The sequence below is a fragment of the Palaemon carinicauda genome, chromosome 33, assembly GCF_036898095.1.
Source record: "Palaemon carinicauda isolate YSFRI2023 chromosome 33, ASM3689809v2, whole genome shotgun sequence".
In the NCBI taxonomy this organism is placed as follows: Eukaryota; Metazoa; Arthropoda; class Malacostraca; order Decapoda; family Palaemonidae; genus Palaemon; species Palaemon carinicauda.
The window spans coordinates 76,142,088-76,167,113 of NC_090757.1; the positions used below are offsets into that span (position 1 = coordinate 76,142,088).

General features: G+C 34.4%; 2 protein-coding genes across 3 annotated transcripts in view; one reads left to right on the plus strand and one right to left on the minus strand.

Moving 5' to 3' along the window:
• LOC137625991 (uncharacterized) overlaps positions 1–2,504 on the minus strand; it is a 13,965-nt gene extending 11,461 nt beyond the window's left edge. The window contains exon 1 of the mRNA XM_068357074.1: positions 2,401–2,504. The gene's annotated coding sequence lies outside the window, so the exon portion shown is untranslated. The remainder of the gene's footprint in view (positions 1–2,400) is intronic.
• A 13,864-nt stretch (positions 2,505–16,368) lies between these two features.
• Positions 16,369–24,412, plus strand: LOC137625992 (uncharacterized). Of its 2 annotated transcripts, XR_011040958.1 has the most exons (3): positions 16,369–16,802; positions 17,175–23,886; positions 24,259–24,412. XR_011040958.1 is itself a non-coding variant. In XM_068357075.1 (2 exons), the coding sequence occupies exon 2, from the start codon at positions 17,620–17,622 to the stop codon at positions 23,263–23,265; it is 5,646 nt and encodes a 1,881-aa protein (XP_068213176.1). In that variant the 5' UTR covers positions 16,369–16,802; positions 17,175–17,619; the 3' UTR covers positions 23,266–24,252. The 2 variants fall into 2 exon arrangements, 1 of the variants encoding a protein (XP_068213176.1); XM_068357075.1 differs by lacking the exon at positions 24,259–24,412 and having other exon boundaries at positions 17,175–24,252.
• The last annotated feature ends 614 nt before the right edge of the window (positions 24,413–25,026 follow it).

Below are 25,026 nucleotides of genomic sequence, written 5' to 3' on the forward strand. Positions count from 1 at the left end.
AGTATTTTGAAGTGGTTCGGTCATGTGAAGAGGGTGGAGGGTAAAAGCAGAAGTGTTGGGAGGTACGAGGAAGGATAGGGAGTCTAAAAGTGCTGAATAGTCCGTCATATGAGACTTTAGTCACTTTAGTCACTAAAAACATGTCAAATAAGAGGGAAAATTATCAAGAAAACAGGAAGGACTAAGCACGCAATATACTTCCACCTTAAATGATCAAGAGAAATTATAAACTTAAAATGAAAATAAAAAAACATTCTTACGGAATAAAGGACGAATACTGTTATAATTCATGTCGATAAGGGAACTCATTTATCTCACTCATCTCCGAAGAAACCGCAATGATGATGGAATTGAAATGATGCTCCAAGTTATATGATTATTGGAAATGATAATAATGTAAAAAGTTTCTCTTAATAGAATTGAAATTTTATGGAAAAATCTTAGTTTCTTGTCCCATAAATTCAGTGTTTGTGACATTCAAGATTTCATAACACAAAACAAAAAAATATTGTTACAATTAAAATTTTAAGGAGAAATCTTAGTTTCTTGTCTCATAAATTCAGTGTTTGTGACATTCAAGATTTCACAACATAAAACAGAAAACGATTGATACAATTATTAAAAAAAGAAATTTTCAATTCATCCCTTGATTCACTATATATATATATATATATATATATATATATATATATTATATATATATATATATATATATATATATATATATATATATATATATATATATATATATATATATATATGTATGTATACATATATCTATATATATACATATATATATATATATATATAAATATATATATATATATATATATATATATATATATATATATATATATATATATATATATATATATATATATATATATATATTTGTGTGCGTATTCGAAAAAAAAAATCACAAGAACATATAATGCTCAGATGCAATGAAACCACAAAGAAAAATTTAAATACAATGTCAATCCTGAAGACGTAACTAGTTAGGATTCATTTTCCCCTGTGGCTTTACTGAATATATATATGTATGTGTACCATATATAAGTGTATATATTACAAGCTAGGCTATAACCCTAGTTGGAAAAGTAAGATGAGAAAAGGAAACGAGGAAATAAATAGACTACGTTCGCAGAATAAACAAACAAAATAAAATATTTCAAGAACATAAACAACATTAATTTAGATCTTTCCCATATAAACTATAAAATAAGAGGAAGAGAAAAAAGATAGAACGGCATGCCTGAGTGTACCCCCATATATATATATATATATATATATATATATATATATATATATATATATATATATATATATATATATATATATATATATATATATATATGTGTGTGTGTGTGTGTGTATATATATACACACACACACACACACATATATATATATATATATATATATATATATATATATATATATATATATATATATATATATATACATATATATACATGTATATTATATATATATATATATATATATATATATATATATATATATATATATATATATGAATGAACATAAAGAGATTATTAATGAATATACGTGTTTTAGACAGACAATAAATGTTTCCCCAGGCCATGGGACCGAAATTAAAAGAAGAATAATCATAGGAGGGAGAGCTTTCGATAAACAAAATGAGATTATGAAGAGTAAAATGCCCTTTTCTCTAGAAATAAAGTATTTAATCAGATAGTCCTACCAGTTTTAACTTATGCATCAGAAACTTAGGGCTTTATTAAAGCCTTAGAACATAAACTGGTTACAACTCGGAGAGATATGAAAGAATAACATTACGAATAACACTAAGAGACAGAAAAGGAGCAACATGGATACGAGAGCACACTTAAGTATAGGATATTCTAACAAGTAAGAGTGAGATATGGGCCTGGGCAGTACACATAATGAGAATGATAGATAATAGATGAACAAACAGAATGGGTACCTAGAGACTGTAAATGATGCAGGAGAAGGAAGAAAAGACGTTGGTTTGACCAGCTGAGAAAAATCGTGGCTATAGACTGGCATAGAAAGACCATAAACAAACGGGAATGGATGGACATGTCTGAGGCCTTTGCCTTGTAACGGCATATATATATATATATATATATATATATATATATATATATATATATATATATATATATATATATATATATATATATATATATATTCGTTCATTAGAATTCACTTCATTAAACTGTGTAGTAACAATCTAGTAAGATTGGTACTTACTTTAGCTAACAATAACCGGCTCTTGTAACGTGTGACAGGTGGCGAACCCAGTTTCATTGGTCATTGACCAAATGATATTTTTCTCCATTAACTTCCCCCACCCCCCAAAAAAGAAAACAATAGAACAATATTGATACTTACTTTTGCAAGAAGGAACGAAGATTAGCTAAGCACGACAGACTATCTTTCTTCTTCTAGTGTGAGTATCAGCTCTAGACACACTGACATCCAAACCTGAAAGTTCCCCAGCTTTATATCGGATCTGTTCAAAAGCCGTGACGCAACAGACTTACATACGCACAGTTGCCAAATCCTGCGGGATCATGCACCACGGCATCGCGTTTGTGAGATAATTTTCTCGGAACTTTGAAAAAGACAGAGATTGGATAGGCAGTATTCAAGCTAACTTTGTGATTAATTAGGAAGAAATTATGTTTTTTATCGGTAAAATGCGGAATGATCATACTTATCCGATTATTGATGAAAGAAAAATTAGTGGTTGTATTTCTAGATGAAAATAAATAGTTAAATGAACTAAAATCACAAATTTTATTACAATTATCTCATTATCGTCATCATTATTAGCGTACGCATTTTATTCTGGAACCCCGAAAGGTAACCCACTGTACTTTCATACCATAGCACCCTAGTGATAAGCAAATGAATCCCTCATATGAAAGGCAGATGACATTCGTGAAATAGAATTAAAACAAGAAAGATTCCTTGAATAATTGAATATAAAAAGAATACGTAGACAAAGAGAATCAAGACGTACTATCATTAGACTTGCAAGCAAGGCTGTGGTCGCTATGTTCTTCATCATTCGATATAAATGTAGGCTTCTGACGTATGAGTTTTGGTGACGACTGTTTCATTAAACACAACAATTTATGACAGTCTACTGATGTAATTAAGCTCTTTGCAAGCATCCGAATCACCCTTATACGCTAAAGAATAACAAGCTGTATCGGAAGTGATAATGATGAAGATAACAACATTAATGAGGATATTACTATTGTTAAAGTCTCTCGGGGAATTTTTAAGAAGGTTACATTAACATATAATGAATAAGTATATCAGGTCTCGAATAAAATCAAATAAGTCCGTTGCACATCTTTTAACAACCAACGTCTCTGGTTCATATCTATCAGAATAAACAAACTCAGAGGGAAAATTCGAGATGAAACTTACAGTAGGTCGTATGATGAATGATGAATTCAAACCAGCCTATGTTTCGTATTGTATGGTTTACTCAGCATATATATATATATATATATATATATATATATATATATATATATATATATATATATATACATATATATATATATATATATATATATATATATATACAAAGTATATATATATATATATATATATATATATATATATATATGTATATATATAAATAAATATATATATATACATATATAGGCTATATATATATATATATATATATATATATGTATATATATATATATATATATATATATACATATATATATATATATATATATATATATATATATATATATATATATATATATATATATATATATATATATATATATATATCTTTGTGTGCGTGTATACACATACACACGCATACCATACATACACACACAGACATATATATATATATATATATATATATATATATATATATATATATATATATATATATATATGTATATATATATATATATATATATATATATATATATATATATATATATTCCAAAATTAAACCATTGTTCCCTATTCTTGGGTAGTGCCATAACCTCTGTACATTCAGGGGATGGCTCTGATGTAAAGAGTGTAGCATCATCTGCATATGCAATTAGCTTGTTTTCTAGGCCAAACCTCATGTCATGTATATATATATATATATATGTGTATATATATATATATATATATATATATATATATATATATATATATATATATATATAAACATGTATATATACATGTATATATATATATATATATATATATATATATATATATGTATATATATATGTATATATATATGTATATATATATATATATATATATATATATATATATATATATATATATATATATATATGGACATGCATACGAATTAGTGTGTGTAGTTTCTCGCATGACCAACTTGAATATGTAAGTAGGCTGCATATATACGATCAATATATATGGGGCACCACCAATAAATTGGGAATTTCCTGATTTTTATAAGGTCAAGGACATAGCAGTATTGGTTGTCAATATCTTGAAAACAAGGGATCTTGAAGCATTCTATTGATATTCCTTTGTGGCCTGAATTATTCTTGGTAATAAAATTTCGTCTGTATTCACTTTTATGTTAACATCCTGCTTATTGAAGCCCCCAAGAATGATTAAAGTCTGTGGAATATAGGCCTATACGAGAAATATTTGCAGAGCTGTTTGGCTTGTGAAACTGCAACTATGCCAGCAGACTTTTACTTCCTATGGTTCTTGCCTCGAAGTCAAGGGCACAACCATATCCATCTGCTATTGTCTCGAATCGGCTGAATACTTACCAAAACTACATCCATTGTCTCACCGAAAAGGACATAGGCAAAACAACAAAATAATCGACCTTGTTCTACCTTCAGACACACAGCTGGTTAAACAAAATCAACGGCTGACCTCAAACTTTGTTTAAGTTTACTCTCGTTTGGTTATTTTAGAAGCTATTAAATCGAAGCCACCTGTGAGAAAAAGATCTTTCATTTTCTTGAATGAAATATGGGCATAGCATCTTAGGATAAACAGTGTAATAACTGTTATTTATATTGGTTGTAAAGAAATCTCTATTTCACTAACAGAGGAGAAAGTCTTGACTATGACGACTAAATAAAAATCTCACACAAACTAGTTTCGTTGTGTCATTGGTGAAACCAAAAGCATAAAATTTAGTCGATGGCGAAGACCGGTGGTCCTCGAGGGGATTCTGAATACTCGAGAGAAAATCTAGGATGCAGACCATACGTCATGTAAATCATATCTGTATAGAATTTTTACGCTAATATAAAGATCGCTGGCGTATATTTCCTGTGAAGGAATGAGATATCTACTCTGTCCGAGAACCAGAAATCTCGATAATCCTCACTTTTATGATGCTCGTTGGATCATTTGAACAATTAGTTACCTGAAAACATCTATTCTTGATTGTGTATTAGTAAATTTCAAAGTTGAAAAATTATCCTTTTTTATATATATATATATATATATATATATATATATATATATATATATATATATATATAGAGAGAGAGAGAGAGAGAGAGAGAGAGAGAGAGAGAGAGAGAGAGAGAGAGAGAGAGAGAGAGAGAGAGAGAGAGAGAGAGAGCATTCTCACGTTTCTATCCTTGCCCAAGGGCTCTTTGGCCACCTGCCCTAGAGCACCCTACGTCTTGAAAGCATAATTCGGGATGTACCCTAACCTTACTTTCCTTAACCTAACCTAACTTAACGAAAACTAGCTATAGGGGGTCGTATACTACATGAACCTTTACCTGACCAACAGAGCTATAAGTCTTTGAAGTAAAGTGCAGAAATTCGCTGCAACCCAACCATGCATATGCTATTGTAATTAGCAAGGGGGGATGTTGCCCTGTGCAAGCTATCCTTCAACATCGCTATCATATTCCTTACAGTATGCTTAGGAGGTAAGGCTAGAAGGTACATTTTATTTCAACTAACACACAATCTATGTTATGAAGAAATACAATTAGCAGTCGTAGGACTAACATTAATGTCTTAAGCTCAGTCTACCTCAGCTAATGTATGAAAATACATGACGTTGTCATTAAATGCCCACAGTTTATGTTTGGATGTGTATGTATGAATCGTCTCACATTCAGCTTGAGCTTCATACAATAGGAAACATTCATGTACACTATTTTTTTTTAAAGAACCGTATTATATAGATTGATAATATCTATACATTTAATTGATAATCCATACAAGGACAGTGATGAAGCAAAAAAATGCTGTATGTGACCTCATAATACTTCGTAACTAAATTTTTCAGGGTCTTTAGAATTAGAGCTTAGTGAAACATTGAAAAAAGCGAATCAGACAATGGCTAGGTTAAGTATAATTTGGAAATCAAATCATCTGAAATTACATATAGAAATCAGACGATACATAAGTTTAGTGAGATCAGCATTTACTTTATAGAGATGAGTCATGGTATGACAATGAAACAATATCCGATAGATTTTGTAGATTTGAGAACAAAGCCCTCAGAAGGATATTGGGAGTTAAATGGCCGGTTCACCAAACGTTCAGTTGGGCTCCACAAGGGACTAGAAGAGTTGGAAGACCCAGGCCTAGATGACTGAGGACCATGAAACGCGAAGTAGGAGATGATGAATGGAGGAGTATTAAACTAAAAGCCAAAGATAGAGATAAATGGCGAAATCTAACCGAGGCCCTTTGCGTCAATGGGCGTAGGAGGAGATGATGATGAAGTTTTTCAGGGAAACGTAAATAGTAACTCGATGTTCATTGTTTGCGCTGGGATTTCCGTTGCTCTGTAGAATGTACTGCCCGCGGTTCAAGGGATTGGCCTTTTCCTTTGCAATGTATTGCTAATTGGGAAGGAATTCTTAAAGCCAACACAATGTGATAGTAATTACCTTATGTTCCTTGGAAATACCGAGTGTTATTCCCAGAATGACATGGCGCATACATGCATTTGTCATATAAGTAAATTATACATACAGGGGCGTCTTCTGGAGGGCTGGGGGCCAATTGCCCCACAAGACTCAACTTGCCCCCTCCAAGCGTCACCTTGCCCCCTCAATCCCCAAACCCCAAAAAGTAAAAACAGCTGGTTTTACATTATTCCAACCAAAATTCAAATATAGCCTAGGCCTCATGTCTAGGTACCATGGATGAGATGCAGATATAAAAAGACGATCATTGTTTTGATGTTAATCCTTACAAGCAAGTGAATTTTAAATATTGTCATAAATAATTTCAAATCTTGCACTGATTGTAGCAGATATGCTGTATAGAATAATCCAGACTACAGTGAAGACAAGACGTTCAGATTATTTTTCATTTTATTCAGTTTGAATTATAATTATGAGGTTTTATAAAGAATTATATATCTACTTATGATTTACACCAAATATTTGAAAAACTATTCATTTATGTGCTTATGTATATGTGTAATGTACCGCATATGTATAATACAAACATTCTGAGAAACCTATATTACCTCTATCACACATATTCATAAACAAGCTCTCTCTCTCTCTCTCTCTCTCTCTCTCTCTCTCTCTCTCTCTCTCTCTCTCTCTCTCTCTCTCTCTCTCTCTTAAACACACACACACATAGTGACACAATCACTCACATATATGCATACAATACATACCAGTGGGCTACGCGCACACAAACAATAAAACACACTCACATACACAGACACACATACTCACAGTGACACTCACTGACATACATCATGGGCGTAGGCGTATGGGGGCTGGGGTTCTATTGTCCCACCATTTTTTTGCAAAAATTTACTTTTCTATCTTTTACTTCAGAAAAGATTAAAAGAATTTAATCTGCATAAATTTAGTAACTATTTCTTCATAAGAATTATCATTCAAAAGCAATTTCTCGAATAGGTTGTTGTTAACATGTATTTCCATGTTAAAGTAATGAATTATTCTACAAATATATATATATATATATATATATATATATATATATATATATATATATATATATATATATATATATATATATATATATATATATATATATATACGTATATATATATATGATAAATTTTGCACATTTTTACGTGTTTTTCATATTCAAATAAGCCATATATATTTTGATATATTAATGTCTGGATTCTCTTAACGACCTCGGGATCAGAGCCCCATGCGAAATCTCACAAAGACAAGAGCTTGGCTCCGGCCGGGAATCGAACCCTGGTCGGCAAGCTTATATAGACAGTGACTAACCCATTCGGCCACGAAGAAAGATAAAAGTCAATGACAATTCTTCTGTACTTATACCTGTCGAATTCAGGTATTTTGTACTTAGAATTGAAATCAACCCATCTTCACCATCGTAGCTAATTGGTAGTTTGTTACTTGGCATTCAATTAATGATAAATTTTGCACATTTTTACGTGTTTTTCATATTGAAATAAGCCATATATATTTTGATATATATATATATATATATATATATATATATATATATATATATATATATATATATATATATATATATATATATATATATATATATATATATATATATATATATATATATATATATATATATATATATATATATGTGTGTGTGTGTGTGTGTAACGGATTTTGAGCGAAGCGAAAAATCTATCTTTGGGTGAGATAGCCATGTCGTCCTGATGGAAGTTCCTTCATTAATAGCTTCCTAGGTTATATGTGACTACAGTGATATATCCCAGAGAATTTACCGAAGGTACCCAGAATTCTAACTCGTGGAACGAATATCCCTTAAAATTTTAAGAAGGGATATCGCGTAAGGACGTAATGGCACACCTCATAGCAATCTGCACCCCAGATAGAGTTTTATGTTCGAGGAGGTGTGGCAAAAATAAAAGGAGGGCCCTTCAAAGGAAATCCCCGTTCCCTACTACTATCGATAGTACAACAGCGCCATCCCTACAATAGTGGTCATTCCTTGTAGCATTGAGAATAGGCTGTTACAGATACAGTACTACGGGAGGGAAACTGAAGATCTCTTCTACAGAAGAGATGGGCGGGTCCATCAGGACGACATGGCTAGCTCACCCAAAAATAGATTTTTCGCTTTTTTGGGCTCAAGCCATGTCGTGCTGATGGAAGCATACCAGAGCATTAATGTATCTGTGGATTTTCCATCAGTGCCTAAACCTTATATTGACCTTTTCAATGGTCATACTGACCATATGAGACTAGTGACAATACCGTTATATGTCATCATCACTAAACATAAACAATGTTAGTGCTTCCTGCCTCCTACAGGGAAGAGTCATCTAGACAGTTGAAAAGGGATTTCGAGGTTAACATAAATAGTATGACCAAACTTAAGTATCCACTGAATATACAAATAATTTCAAGTTGTATATTTGGCCAAAAAGACATCAGTGTCTCTTATGTCTAACCATAGATGCATACAAATATGTGAAGGATGCATTCTAGGTAAATAAAAAGTCTGGCATGTGTCGATACAATTGTCTGGCGAAGATGGACGCACTACATTCAAATAGACATTTATTTCTAATAAATGACTACAAGAGATGGTTACCAAAACGAATGTAATCTGACAATGGGATTATACCTAAAACAAGTACAGGAATCGTATTTCTTTCTTGAAGGAATGAAGTCAACAAATGCCACTCTTAGATTGAAGAGAAGGTAAAAGATAACCGCTCTTCATAAAACCTGTGCTGGTTACCATTAACTGCATTATGTACTTCGTACACCGGCACTAGAGCTATCTGTATAATTCCACACCTGGTATTTTAGAACAGAGCTAGTGTTACCATGGTAACACTTAAATAAAAGAAGACATACTTAAAAAGGATGACTTCCTCTCCCCTTAATTGACAGTCCCAGTCAATTATCTGTTCATCGTAGAATAAACGGCAGAGTAAATAAGTTACCTGACGTCACCACATATTGCTTCAGATCATGGACTAGCAAAGCATAGTGTTTGTAGAACAGCCTGGATGATTCCTATCCAGAGCATGTCCGAGGACAAGTGAGGACCCAAACCAAAAATAGTGTATCACAAAAATTAGGGGGCAGGTTTTGATACACTACCTGCCGCCACTACAAAGTGTTTCAGTTCATGCACTTGTTTTGCGTAGTGTTTGTAAAACACTCTGGATGATTTCCATCCAGTGTATGAACGAAGACGCTCAAAGTCCATGTACTGAAAGAAGTTCAGTGATGAAGCAATCTTTCTCAGATCATGACCTGCGGGAGTACTGTCCGGATCCGCTCTACGAATAAAGTAGGTGAGCTTCGCCCTTAGTTGATTTAGAGATAAATTTGATCCCGAAGTTTCTCCTCTAAAGAGCTGTCCTCTCCTGAATTCTGAAGTTCTACGAAGATAGACCTTTAGACACTCTACAGGACATAGAGAGACATCTTCATTCAGAGGGCAGATTCTCCAGGGACCCCACCTCTTAGTGGGTAGCTCGTTTTTAGCGAGAAATGATGGATCAGGGAAGAGATTGAGTTCTCCTAAATCTGTGAACGGAATGTGGCCCTCATCTCTCGATAGAGCCACTATTTCACTAACTCTAGCCCCAGAGGCTATTGCGAAGAGGAAAATAACCTTTTGGGTTAGATCCTTAAGAGAACAATCTTCATTGTTCACCGATGAGGCATAATGTAAGACCTTGTCCAAAGATCAAGAGATGGGCTTTGGTGGTGCTGCAGGCCTAAGTCTAGCATATGCTTTCGGAATCTTGTTAAAGATTTCAATTGCCAGATCCACTTGGAAGGCATATAGGAGAGGTCTAGTCAAGGCCGATTTGCACGTATTTATCGTATTGGCCGCCAACCCCTGGCTATGAAGGTGGACAAAGAAGGACAGACAGAAGTTCTTAGAAATTTCTTTCGGCCCTTTTTATTTAACAAACTCCACCCACTTCTTCCAGGAAGACTCATATTGTCTTCTAGTAGACTTAGCCTTGTATTCTTCTAAGAATTCTATATTGCCTTCTGAGATCCCAAACCTTTTTCTAACCGCTAGAGCAAGAAATTCATGAAATGAAGGGTTTAGGTTCTCAGTGATAAACCGAAGGCAGTTAATTTCTGAACCTTCGGAAATATACCTAGGATCGGAGCTAGGACCGGCCTCATCTAGTCTATCGGCCCCATTAGAGGATCCTTGTATGTGGCTATTTAGCGAGGTAGTTTCTTGAAGACGCTCGTGATGAAGAGGTCGAACTGCAGTTCCGGGACTTGATCCCATTTGGGAGGGAATATGTCTGCGTCCATGGACCATTCCAACTCTATCGCCTTGGATCGTGATAGAGTATCCACCGTCACATCGTGGATAAGATGTAAATGAACTGCTGTTAGGTGCCATCCCTTTAGGAAAAGGATGGGTAACTTCACTAAGACTGTACAAGATGTTCGATTGTGACGTAGGGAGTCTGAACTGTGTGGAGGGGGCTTCCCCGCCCACGAAAGGACCAGCAGAGTCCTGGGACTTTCGTGTTTTAACTTTTGTTAAAGAAGCGATTAAAGAGGGACCGATCTCAGTCTTTTTTTATCTCTTCAAGCGTTTGATGCGTGTTTTCTCCAGGCTCTTAATACATCTTTCCGATGTGCTCTTTGCACTAGGTCTGTCACTATTGCGAACTGGGGAAAGTTTAGCACTTTTTCTTGTTGGCATTTTGGGAATCTGGTCGATTAGCTGAATCTCTTGACAGACCTCACGAGTTCCTTTTAAATTCCCGAGGGAAAAGAGAGTTGATGTGACTGAGGGCTTCGATGGTTTTTTAGCCATCAAAACCCTAGAGCTGGAGAAAGTCGAGACTTCTAGAAGCATATCTTGCATCTGTGATGTCCCAGGAACCGGGTCATCTCTATGAAGATACTTAAGACTGTGAGTCTGATACGTATCTATTCTAGGATGAATGTTACTCTCCGTGACATGAATCCTAGGCAGGAGGAAGGGGGTTGGTTGACTGGAAGGTTCCAGAGGACACCTTTCAGGTCTGACAAGACTATGAACACCCTTAGTTGGAACAAGGTCCAAATGTTCAGAAGGATTAACATTCAGAACTTGCCGTTTATTATGAACTTGTTGAGTGGCGACAGATTCAGAATGACTCAGAGATTACTTGAGTCCTTCTCGTGAACACAAAATAGCCTTCCCTGGAACTCGATGAGCCGTAGCTTCCTTACTACCTGTATGCTCTATAGCTCTCAGGTATACTCCTCCAGGAGAGTTTTGAACTGTAGGGGAAGGTAAGGAGATAATAGTGGGGACATTTCTGTTTCCCATCAAAGGCTCATCTTGAATAGGCTCTGGACCGAAGGATCGAAGGTCCTGCGATCCTGAGGGAATGTTCCTCCTAGCCGAAGCGTCTTTATGCTTCGAACTGTCAGTAGGCTTAGACTTTTGACATCTGCCTGTAGCATCTTGGTCACTAGAATAATGGGCTGTTGTTGAGCAGTCCGGATATTTCCAGTATTTTCGATCTTCTTTTTAGGTTGGGGACCCACAACCACAGAAGATTTTCTCTTTGAGGGAATGCCCCATTTTTGGGGAAGACTTATGTTTTCCATGGTGGCATTCTTAATTACTTCCTTAATGACCTCTTGTGGGAGGAGGTCTTTACCTCAGATGTTGGAAGATATTAGCTTCCTTGTTTCGTGTTTCGCTGTTGCAGCAGCAAACACAAACTCTCTACATGCTCTCCTAGCCTTCACAAAGGCGTAAAGGTCCTTTACCAAGGTAGCCATATGCATTTTGGCTAAGACCATGAGAATGTCTCGGGTGTTTTCGTAGGTTGAACACAACTCTACGTAGTTTTGTAGAGAAAGGGATGTCGCCAGTCTCTCCTTTGACTCGTGTTCATTAAACAAGAGCAAATCTGACAATTTAGGGAGACATACATTGAATTGTCGACTTCCGACATCCTTGTCTAATTTTCCTACTGAAAATGTCAAATAGACTTCCTTCCAATCCTTTTCCTGTACGGGAAAAGCTGGTGACAAAGGCTTGCACTCATCGAGTGTGGGACATGACTCACCCGCCTCTACAGCTTTGATAACGGAAGTAAATGCCTTCCCCATAAAGGGGAAGGAGAGTGAAGCAGGAGCGAGAAAGGAAGGGTGTATGTTATTCAGTGAGAATACCATCGTCTCTGAATAACCCGCCTTCTTCAGATTACCTGAAAGGATAGTCTGTGCCTTATCATGGTCAAGAATCATGACCTCCTTTTGTTCCGTTCCTCTTCTTGTCTTTGGTTCGAACCTCAGTCGAACCCAACAATTAGGGAAAGCCTAAAAGCTTGGCCAAAATTGGATTTTGTCCAAAGGAACAGTACCTATTTTCTCTGAGATGAAGAGATTGCCATTTGAAATCGACATCTGCTCCGCAAACCCCCAGGGATCGGATATGGAGCATGAAGGAAGGTCTTGATTCATGGGTCGTTTAACTGACCCATGGGAAGCCACAAGAGGAGCTTTACGAGGTTCTATCTTGTGTTTTACTTCCTGCTTTTTGCTTTGTTTACTAAAGCTCTCTATCTGATTCTTCAGTTGGATACATAATTGTACCACATTATCCAATAGAGGGGTAAAAGACGAAGATGTTGACATCGATGGCATATTTCTCCTCTACCTTAGGGCACTTCTTTCCCTCGATCCCAAAGGTTTTCTCGCCATCAGGGAACGTAGTTGACTCCTGAGGCACTACTATTTCCTCACTTAGCTCTGGAAATAATAGCTTACGCATCCTATCATTAGGTAGGAAAGGTCCCGGAGAGATCTTTTGGAAGCCTCTCACCCAGTTATGTAACTTATACTGCGCTATATCCTTAGTCTCTGTAGACTTGGGATTATCAAAACCTTCAGACATCAATGTCCAACATATAATGCAACCCTGTGGGTTCCAATAATGTAGGGATCCGGAAATAATATTGCAGGGGGCATGCAACCTGCAAGTATTATGACCGTAAAAATCCTTACCCTTGGCTCTGCAGCGGAGTGCCGTACAAGGTATCTGGTGTTCCTTCTGTAAAGAAAGGAAAACCAAATGAGTATACAATGGATTATTACCTTAGTAATGAACATGTAAATGTCATCTACAACAGAATAGCTTAGAATAGAAGCTATAAAGGGATAGTAGGAGATACATACCTGTATACCTCCGCGAGCAAATGCTGCTACCTCCCCTCAGTATTAACTTACATGGAGCTTTCTCTGTGAGAAAATCCAAGTAGAAGGGTTTTTTACCCTTAGGGGTACAGAAGTATCAATTAACTATCCCAAAATAGTTAATACTGTGGGGTCAGGATGACTGATTTAAAATCAGACTATTGAAGAAATTATTCCTTCAATATATAAGCGGTATCAGCAGAAAACTCGCTGAAGGATACCCAAGGTAAGTTAGGAAATACTACTGTATCATGATACTGTAGTTTCAAAATTGCAAAAGTCTAAATTGCAAAATATCGACTACTGTACCTATGTAAAGCAGTCTTATCATTATGCTGCCGACAAGGCAGCATATGACAGTAGGGTCCATCTAGCTCAGGAGTTTTATTATTTCTATTGGTAAAGTTATATCTTGTAACTCTATTGTATAGCACTGTAAAGAAATCTTCTGCAATTTTTATCACCAGATCTCATTTTTTTAAATATCCATTTTCATCCACAAAAGCAAATATCTGTTAATACACTATTCGAAGTCTTCTTTTCATTAACTTAGTGCATTTTCCTTTCTTTAATGTTTCTCCGCTTTGATCTGGTTGATTTTACGAATTTCTTGTGTTTTAGGCTGTTTATTATTTTGGATGGTTATGTTAATTCTCTTTAATCTCATAGCTTTACCCTCATATCCAATCTTTTCGTTATAAGATTTTTGGTGTATTCTGATAGTTTTCCTTTCCTTGTTCTTATTAAATTGTTTTTCTAGTAAATTTTATAAACATGTTTCCGATGTTGTTTCTTATTCCAAATCTAAATTTGCCTACAGCTAATTCCTCTCTCTTCTTTTTACCTACATTACATAGAAATCACCCAAAACAAATGAAAATGGTCTTGTGTGTTTTTAAGATATATCCAGATCTTCACAAATGGTTACTTTTTCTTCCTCTGTATTGGATATTGTTGGTGCTTACGTTTGAATGATCTTCATGTTATACTTTTTATTTAGTTTGATAATCAATCTTGCAATTCTATCACGGATGCTATAGGATTTTTCTGTTAACGGCACGATTTCCATTAATAAGAAAATTGATTCCCTTTTCTTTGTTTCTTTCATGTCCTCTGAAGCAAAAGATATGACCTTCTTTTAACTCTACATAAGATTCCGCAATTATTCTAATTTTACGCAATTCTATCATATACCAATTTATTTATTTCAGCTCTTTTAGTAACACAGCAAGATCTTCCCTAGACAGGGTCCTGACATTTTACGTTGCGAGGTTCAATGACTAATCTGGCCTTATCTGTTCAACGCACACACATACACACATATACATACATACATACATACATATATATACATATATATACAGTATATATATATATATATATATATATATATATATATATATATATATATATATATATATATGTGTGTGTGTGTGTGTGTGTATATAAATATATATGTACTATATATATATATATATATATATATATATATATATATATATACATATATAGTGTACATATTATGTGTGTGTATATATATATATATATATATATATATATATATATATATATATATATATATATATATATATATATATATATATATATATATATATATATATATATATATACATATATATTAAAGAGCATTTTTAAAATCTTGTTTTTTATGATCAGTGTAGTAGCCAATTATCAAGTCTATGAAGTAGAGGGTTGTAAGGTTCTCATCTTCATACGTTATCACCATAGTTTAAACCCAAATACAAATAACATAATTATAAACTAAACAATTAGGTAATTGTAATCTATAAACTAAAAATTAGACGAAATTAAAAATATAAACGCCGTAAAAAAATAAAGATAAAATTGGAACTGAAAAACAAACGATAGATATAATAAATTGCAAAAAACATAAGCTTAGAAAACTCATAGCCTTGACCAGATCGAAATTGGGAATGAGTTCATAGCAAAGAATCAAAACAGTTAGTAAGTTTTTGTATATTCATTAAGTAGGCCTACCGGTATTCAATGATAGTCATTATGTACAAATTGTAATTGGTCAAATAACAAATCGTCCAAAAAGAAATAAGATTTTGTGGTTACTGCAATCAGCTGTCAGATGCCAATAAATCGCATCTCTGGATACTTCCTGTAGAAAAATATGTATTTTTCTTTTAATTTTACTAGATATTAAAGAAAAAAATATACATTATCACTACGGCATCAGTATTAAAGTACTTTACCTCTGTAATTACTTAATTAGTCAATTCTAAAGTTAACGTAAATTTTATAAATAGCTTTTCTCGCCTAATTCTTTTAAATGGTTACTGCCGTAAACAAACCACCAATTTTAATGCTGAAAATGTTTTCTTGGTTTACTGAGTGACGGAGAACCGGATAGTACCTGTCAAGAAGAGTATCTGTCAAGAACTTGAACAGCAGCAGTCGACTGTAGAAGTTCCAGTCATACTTACAGTGGATTAATCTTTGAAGTTATTTAGTGACCTATGGATCTTATCATTTGCATCACGATCATGTGTCACACAAATATGGAATAATTCTTTCAAAATACCATTGGACCCGGACCTGCCAAAGGAGAACCCGCCTACCTATCTCCTAAATTACACTATAAACAAGGTAAGAGAAAAGCTATTTTTTCTTTGTTTTAAACTGTCCAGATCTTGATTTTTATTCCTGCAGCTTTAATCGATGCTTGTGTGATAAGTGTTATTACTTATATTTACCCAAATTATACGTACCTTACCTATACTTACATTACATACTTATTTATACTTATAGTTACTTTGTTTGTATTTCATTAATCAATTTACTATTTAAGTGTATTGAATTCTGATTGATCTTATTATTATTTTGACGGTTTGTTTACTGGGATAGAAATATACTTTACATTTTACTTGTTTAATTTTGGGCTGTTATTTCATTGGGGTAGTTGTGTCCGATTCTGTTCATACCTGAAATCTTAAGATTTCCTCTTGTTCACTATTTCAGATGTGTGTATACTTTCGGATTCATTTCATTGGCCTCCGGATGATGCAGCCCAAGTACTCACTTTCTATCCTTATGGTTCACGTTAAGTGTTTGTCATTCAGAAGTTTATTTTTGGTTCGAGTATATACATTACAATTAAATTCATTGTAACTTATACTTTATTATTTACTATACCCCATATTAACTTATAAATTTAATGAGTTACCTTTTCATTAAATCTGTATAAAAACCTCATTTTTATACATGGCGACCGTGACAGGATCTGGAAGTTGAGTGGGTGGCTGTGTTTCCCGGAGGTAGGTTTAGGGTCCATGGTAATAATTTACATAAAAATTACTTTAAGTTATTTTTTGTGATTACTGTTTATACACTTCTGCTTGTATTAGTACTGCTATTTATTGTTTTACTGTGGTCTGTTGTTATTGTTACTTATATATTAGTCAAGATGACTGAACTGAAGAGATTAACAACTTCTCGGAAGTTTGTAAGAAAGTCTGTTACGGAGTCTTTTAATCAACGTGATCAGTTCATCTTACTTGAAGCTTCAGATAAGCTAGCACTTGAGTCTAAGTTGACTGACAACATGGCACGTTTGAAGGATTTGGATCTTCAAATACAGGGTATTAAATGGAGTTCTGAAGAAAACGAAAGTGAACTAATGGAAGAATTGGAGGCCTGTGAAAATTATCAAGACAAACTACGTTCGTCTTTATTTAAGCTCCAATCGCCTGTACCGACTACACCATCACCCCCTACTCCAGCTCTTCCCCTTTTGAAGAGACCAACAGCTCCTTTACCTCGATACTCTGGTCAAGAGAACGAAGACCTAACTAAATTTTTATCTCAGTTTGAGGCAGTTATCAACAGGTATGAATACTCTGACTACGAAAAGCTTTTACTCCTAAAGCAGCAGATAACTGGAAGAGCCTTGGTTTTGATAGATTCCTTGGAGTCTCATAACCAAGGATATAGTAAAGCAAAGGAGCTCTTAGAAAAGGCACTTGCTTCTCCAGACGTTCAGAAATTCAGCACCATCAAGCAGCTATCTGAGCTAAACTTGGACAAATGTGATGACCCATTTGAATATGTATCCAAAGTCAAAGGTATAATAGAGAATGTCCGTAAGTTGAATATTTCTATTGATTATATTTTGCAATACTTTGTATGGACAGGTTTGAATGAAAAGTTCAGGGAATTACTGATAAATATAACTAACCATACATGGCCTTCAATTGAAGAGATTAGTGATAATTTCTTCACTGCCTGCACAAGATACAGTCACCATAAGAAGAAAGTGAAAGTAACAGATCATTCTGTGGATATGGCAATAAATGTGAACTTCACACCAGAGGGAACTAGTGGAGCTACTGCAAAATGTTATCCATGCTCCTTGTGTAGCACAGTCCAAGAAAAGGCTAGCCATAACATCAGAGATTGTACGAACTTTATTTCTCCTGTTTCCAAAGTCGAGAAATTGAAGAGTATCGATGGATGTACTAGATGTGGCCTGGCATCACATTCTACTGAAAAGTGCAGATACAAATTTAGATATCGGTGTGCAAATTGCAAAGGTTTTCATTGGAATTACTTGTGCACTCATCCAGGGGAAAATCAATCCAATGACATTAGTCAAAAGAATCTGGACCTTAACAAGAAAAAATTCCATGAAAAAAACAAGGACAAGAAAGACCCAAAGGCTAAAAATCCTACGGAAAGATCCCAGAATAACGTTACTACTATTACAGAGGCTTTGAAGAACTCAAGTGAGGGAGATACGATTCTTCCAACCTTCACGTGTAACATAAGTGGTTCCAATGTGCGTTGTATGAAAGACAGTGGATGTCAATCCAATTTTATATCTGAAGAGTTGGCAAGCAGATTGAATCTACCAGTCATACGAGAGTGTGTTAAACTTACTGTGAATGGTATCAATGTCCCTAGAAGTTATGACACCAAAATTGTTGAGGTGGAAATGAAATTTGACAGGGATACAAGAGTCATTTATGCATTGTGCCTTCCAAATATAAATATTACTTTGAATCTTCCCAAGTTGAACAGAGTTGTGAATGGATTTCTGTCAAAAGGATATAAATTGGCAGATACAAGACTTTTGGATGGTTCAGAAGATATTTCTGATATTCAGCTTATTTTGGGATCAAAATCCAGCTATTGCATACCTGAGACTGAAATTGTATTCGGAGAGAAATCTATATATTCAAGAACTCCTCATGGTGTAGTGTTAAAGGGAGCAACCGAGACTATTTTACATGATCTGCCTTATTTACCATATGCCCCTGAAGTCTCGTCGTCTTCCTACATTTCGATAACTAATAGAACCCCAGACTACCTGCCTTCAGAAGAAGCTAAGTTTTATCAAACCTCTAATATAGATTTTGGTAAAATCGAGATTAGAAATGAATCATTTGTTTTGGAAGGAGAGGATGATGAAGTCAGTGGGTTAGTTGATATTGAAAAGGATGTACTTGATTCTGTTTGTGACGAAGCATTGTGTAGAGAGACTTCAATATACTCTGAAACTGTTGAAATCCATACTCAGTTGGTCAATTACGTTTTAGAGAAAACTACAAGGAATAGTGAAGGGAGGCTGGTAATGCCATTACTCTGGAACCCTAGAGTTTCTCACCTTTTGGGACATAACTTCAATATATCAGAGAAAATACTGTCAGGCTTGCAAAGAAAATTTCAAGGAAATTTAGATGATAAACTGAAGCAGATAAATGTGGTATTTAAAGAGCAAGCAGATGCTGGTATAATTGAGAGAATTGAAAATCTTGATAAATTCAAGAAGGAGCATCCAGAGTCCAGTTTCATGCCTTTTATGGGCATTTTTAAGCCTGATCGTGAGACCACAAAATGTAGGGTTGTGTTCCTATCCAATTTGAGTGACAAAGGAAGTATGAATCACAATCAAACTATGCATGCAGGTCCCACATTAAATCAGAAACTCTCCACTTCCATTATCAATTTGAGGTTCGGAAGCAAATTATGTTGCTTTGATATAAAGAAGGCATTCAACAATATAGGTCTTGAGGAAGTCGACCAAAATCGCCTTTGTTTTTTATGGTTTAGAAATCTTGAAGATGGAGATTTTTCAATTATTGGCTATAAGAATAGTAGACTTCCTTTTGGACTTAGATGTTCACCTGCATTATTAATGCTTGGGTTATACAAGATATTGATACTGGATTCTACCAATGATTCTTTTCAATTGATGAAACTCAAGAGAACCATTTATCAGTTGTCTTATATGGACAACTGTGCATTTACGGCAGAAACGTCTGAGTGTTTGTTGTGGATGTATACAATGTTGGAGGATATTTTCAGTCCTTATAAGTTTTCACTTCAGCAGTTTTTATCAAATGACATGTCATTACAAAAAGAAAAAATTGACAAAATTCAGGAAACAGAGGCTCCGACAAAAAGTAAACTGCTGGGACTTGAGTGGGATCGAATGAGTGATACCTTGTCTACAAAACCCATACAACTGGATATAAATTCATCAACAAAAAGACAAGTTTTATCTACTATAGCTTCACAGTTCGATCTTCTTAATTTCAATGGACCTATACTGAATCGAGCCAGATTGTTTCTACACAGATTGCAGTGTAGACCAGAACTAGATTGGGATGAAAAGCTTACTGCTCCTTTGATCAATGAATGGAAGAATATCTGCAAGCAGGCCAATTCTGCACCTTCTGTAGAGTTCCCACGGAATTTTGGTGCTCGTACTGACAAATATAAATTGGTTGGGTTTGCTGATAGTAGTAAGGTTCTGTTTGGCGCTGCAGTGTATCTGTATAACATAAGTACAAATAAGATCTACTTTATTTTAGCAAGAAATAAACTGGTGAGTAAACAATTGGAGTCAAAATCCATACCAAGCTTGGAATTACAAGCTCTTGCTTTAACTGTAGAAACTGTAAAGGATTTGAAGAATGAACTTTCAGGATTTGGTTGCATTGATCCTATTGAGATAGTTGGATGCGAGGTCTATTCTGACAGTTTGGTGGTACTGACCTGGCTGCAGTCTTACGCCTTGAAACTTGACAAACTACAAAAAAAGCAACCCTTTATACTCAATAGATTAGAGTATATCAATAAGCTGTGTGAGGATTCTTGTATGAAATTTTCTTTTGTGTCTGGAGAAGATAATCCAGCAGACTGCATCACCAGACCTTTATCCTTTAGGCAGCTAATGAAAACAAACTATATAACTGGTCCTAAGTTCATTACAGAGAGCGAAAGCAATGTGATCTGTAGTGACAGGACATTGTCTTTCATCATACCTGGATTATTTGAATCAAAACAAGTGCATAAAGTGGAAACAAATTGTGGTAGTGCTTGTTCACCTCCGAATGTGGGCTCGGAACATCTTTTCCCTTTTAATAGGGTTTCTAGTTTTGAGAAGGCCGTGAGAGTGCATGCGGTGGTGCTCAGGTTCTGCAGCATTTTGAAATCTAAGTTTAAAAGCAAACATCCAGCTCTAGATCATTTTGAAGTTGAAGATGAAGGTTTTAACTTTTATGATGAAGCTTGTAGGCAGATTATAATCAGGGATCAACATATTCACTTCCCAGATGTCTTTGATTATTTTCACTCAAAACAGAAGCAGTTGAAGAATCTGCCTAACATTGTTGCACAGTTGAACTTGTTTCTTGATTCGGATGGCATGGTGAGGGTAAAAAGTAAATGCCGAAGATTGAAGGAAGTCCAACATCTTAACAAGTTCAACTATCCTTTACTACTATCGAAGGACAGTATGTTGGTTCCTCTGATTATAAGGGAATTGCACGTGAAGCTCTCACATGCTGGTTGTTATCCTTTGTTGGCGGAACTTAGAAGAAACTTTTGGATTACCCATATATACTCGACTGTGAAGAAAGTTCTGTCAAACTGCATTACTTGTAAGAGATTAAATGAGAGGGTAATCAAATTAAATCAAAGTCATTACCCAGAGTTTAGGATTAATCCTGAAAACATACCGTACAGACAGATTTTCATTGATCATATGGGTCCATTTAAAATAAAGAATGATCAAGGAAATACTGTCAAGGTATGGTTGTTATGTATTACATGTCTATGGTCTCGGGCTATTAACTTGAAAATTTGTATGGATTTAACTTCAGAGGAATTTATTAGAGCATTACAACTTCATACATATGAATTTGGCATTCCCTCCTTATGTCTGTCTGATTTGGGATCGCAATTCGTTGCTGGTGCAAATCAGGTCTCTAGTTTCTTGAGCGATTACGAGACAAATGCATATTTACAGGAACATGGAATTAAATCCTTTAAATTTGAGCAATATTACAAAGGATGTAATCAACTCGGCTCGTTAGTAGAGTCTTGTGTGAAACTAACCAAGCGCTTATTATTTGGAGCAATGCGCAATAACATTCTTCCCCTTCGGGATTTTGATTTTATTGTTCACAAAACTATACATTTGGTGAACAGAAGGCCAATTTCATTTAAAGAGTCTCTTAGGGACTCTTCAGGAGAGAGCATTCCAGAAATCATTACCCCAGAGATGTTGATTCATGGCAGAGAATTGGTTTCCATCAATATAATCCCTCAACTACAAGGCCCAACAGATGCCGATCCAGAATTCAATGCAGATCAGATTCCTTCATCATTGCTGAAACTGCAAAATGTACGACATAATCTTATCAAAATATACAATGAAGAATTTGTTGGGAATCTGATATATCAAGCCGTAAATAAAAAAGACCGATACAAGCCCGTTCAACATAAAGAACTTAAAGTTGGAGATATAGTACTTTTGAAGGAACCCTTAGCTAAACCCTGTAATTATCCAATGGGACGCATTAAGGAAATTGTAAAAAATATAAACAATGAAGTTACGGCTGTGAAAGTCTTTAAAGGGAAAACTGGAGAAATATTAAAACGGCACTCTAGTTCTATAATTCCTCTTTTGTCAGTCCCAAACGATGATGAGAAGCAAGGTGTACCAGACACTAAGAATGTTCATATTGTATCATCACGTCCTAAAAGAAAAGCAGCTATACAGGGGGCTGCCAAAATTCACCAAATTTTGGCTGAATCTGATTAGGGATTTTTCATTACTGTTAATATTGTTTTATTTGGATTCCTTGGGTTGGTTTTTATTTTTGGGTAATTTTCGTGTAAATACATTTACATTACATACTTTTGATTTCATACTAAATCAAAATCTCTCCCCTGGAGTGTAGAAAAATATGTATTTTTCTTTTAATTTTACTAGATATTAAAGAAAAAAATATACATTATCACTACGGCATCAGTATTAAAGTACTTTACCTCTGTAATTACTTAATTAGTCAATTCTAAAGTTAACGTAAATTTTATAAATAGCTTTTCTCGCCTAATTCTTTTAAATGGTTACTGCCGTAAACAAACCACCAATTTTAATGCTGAAAATGTTTTCTTGGTTTACTGAGTGACGGAGAACCGGATAGTACCTGTCAAGAAGAGTATCTGTCAAGAACTTGAACAGCAGCAGTCGACTGTAGAAGTTCCAGTCATACTTACAGTGGATTAATCTTTGAAGTTATTTAGTGACCTATGGATCTTATCATTTGCATCACGATCATGTGTCACACAAATATGGAATAATTCTTTCAAAATACCATTGGACCCGGACCTGCCAAAGGAGAACCCGCCTACCTATCTCCTAAATTACACTATAAACAAGGTAAGAGAAAAGCTATTTTTTCTTTGTTTTAAACTGTCCAGATCTTGATTTTTATTCCTGCAGCTTTAATCGATGCTTGTGTGATAAGTGTTATTACTTATATTTACCCAAATTATACGTACCTTACCTATACTTACATTACATACTTATTTATACTTATAGTTACTTTGTTTGTATTTCATTAATCAATTTACTATTTAAGTGTATTGAATTCTGATTGATCTTATTATTATTTTGACGGTTTGTTTACTGGGATAGAAATATACTTTACATTTTACTTGTTTAATTTTGGGCTGTTATTTCATTGGGGTAGTTGTGTCCGATTCTGTTCATACCTGAAATCTTAAGATTTCCTCTTGTTCACTATTTCAGATGTGTGTATACTTTCGGATTCATTTCATTGGCCTCCGGATGATGCAGCCCAAGTACTCACTTTCTATCCTTATGGTTCACGTTAAGTGTTTGTCATTCAGAAGTTTATTTTTGGTTCGAGTATATACATTACAATTAAATTCATTGTAACTTATACTTTATTATTTACTATACCCCATATTAACTTATAAATTTAATGAGTTACCTTTTCATTAAATCTGTATAAAAACTCATTTTTATACACTTCCTCGTGAAAAAAAAAAAAAAAAAAAAAATCTCGGGCGGGGACCCCAGACTCCCCATCGGCATTGACTTCTCAAACTCTAACACCCCCCCCCCAACCTAAAAAAACGCTACTACGCCCCTGTACATGCATACAATACATACCAGTAGGCTACACATACACGAACTTTCACGCGAACACAAACTCACAAACACACACATACACACGCAAATATGAATAGATATACATACACACACACACACACACACACACATATATATATATATATATATATATATATATATATATATATATATATATATATATATATATATATATATATATATGCATATATATATATATATATATATGCATATATATATATATATATATATATATATATATATATATATATATATATATATATATTTATATATATATATATATATATGTGTGTGTGTGTCTGTGTGCGTGTGTGTGTATATGAATATTTTATGAAATCTTCTATTCATTTTAATGTTAGATTGAGAGTCCTTGACACGTTA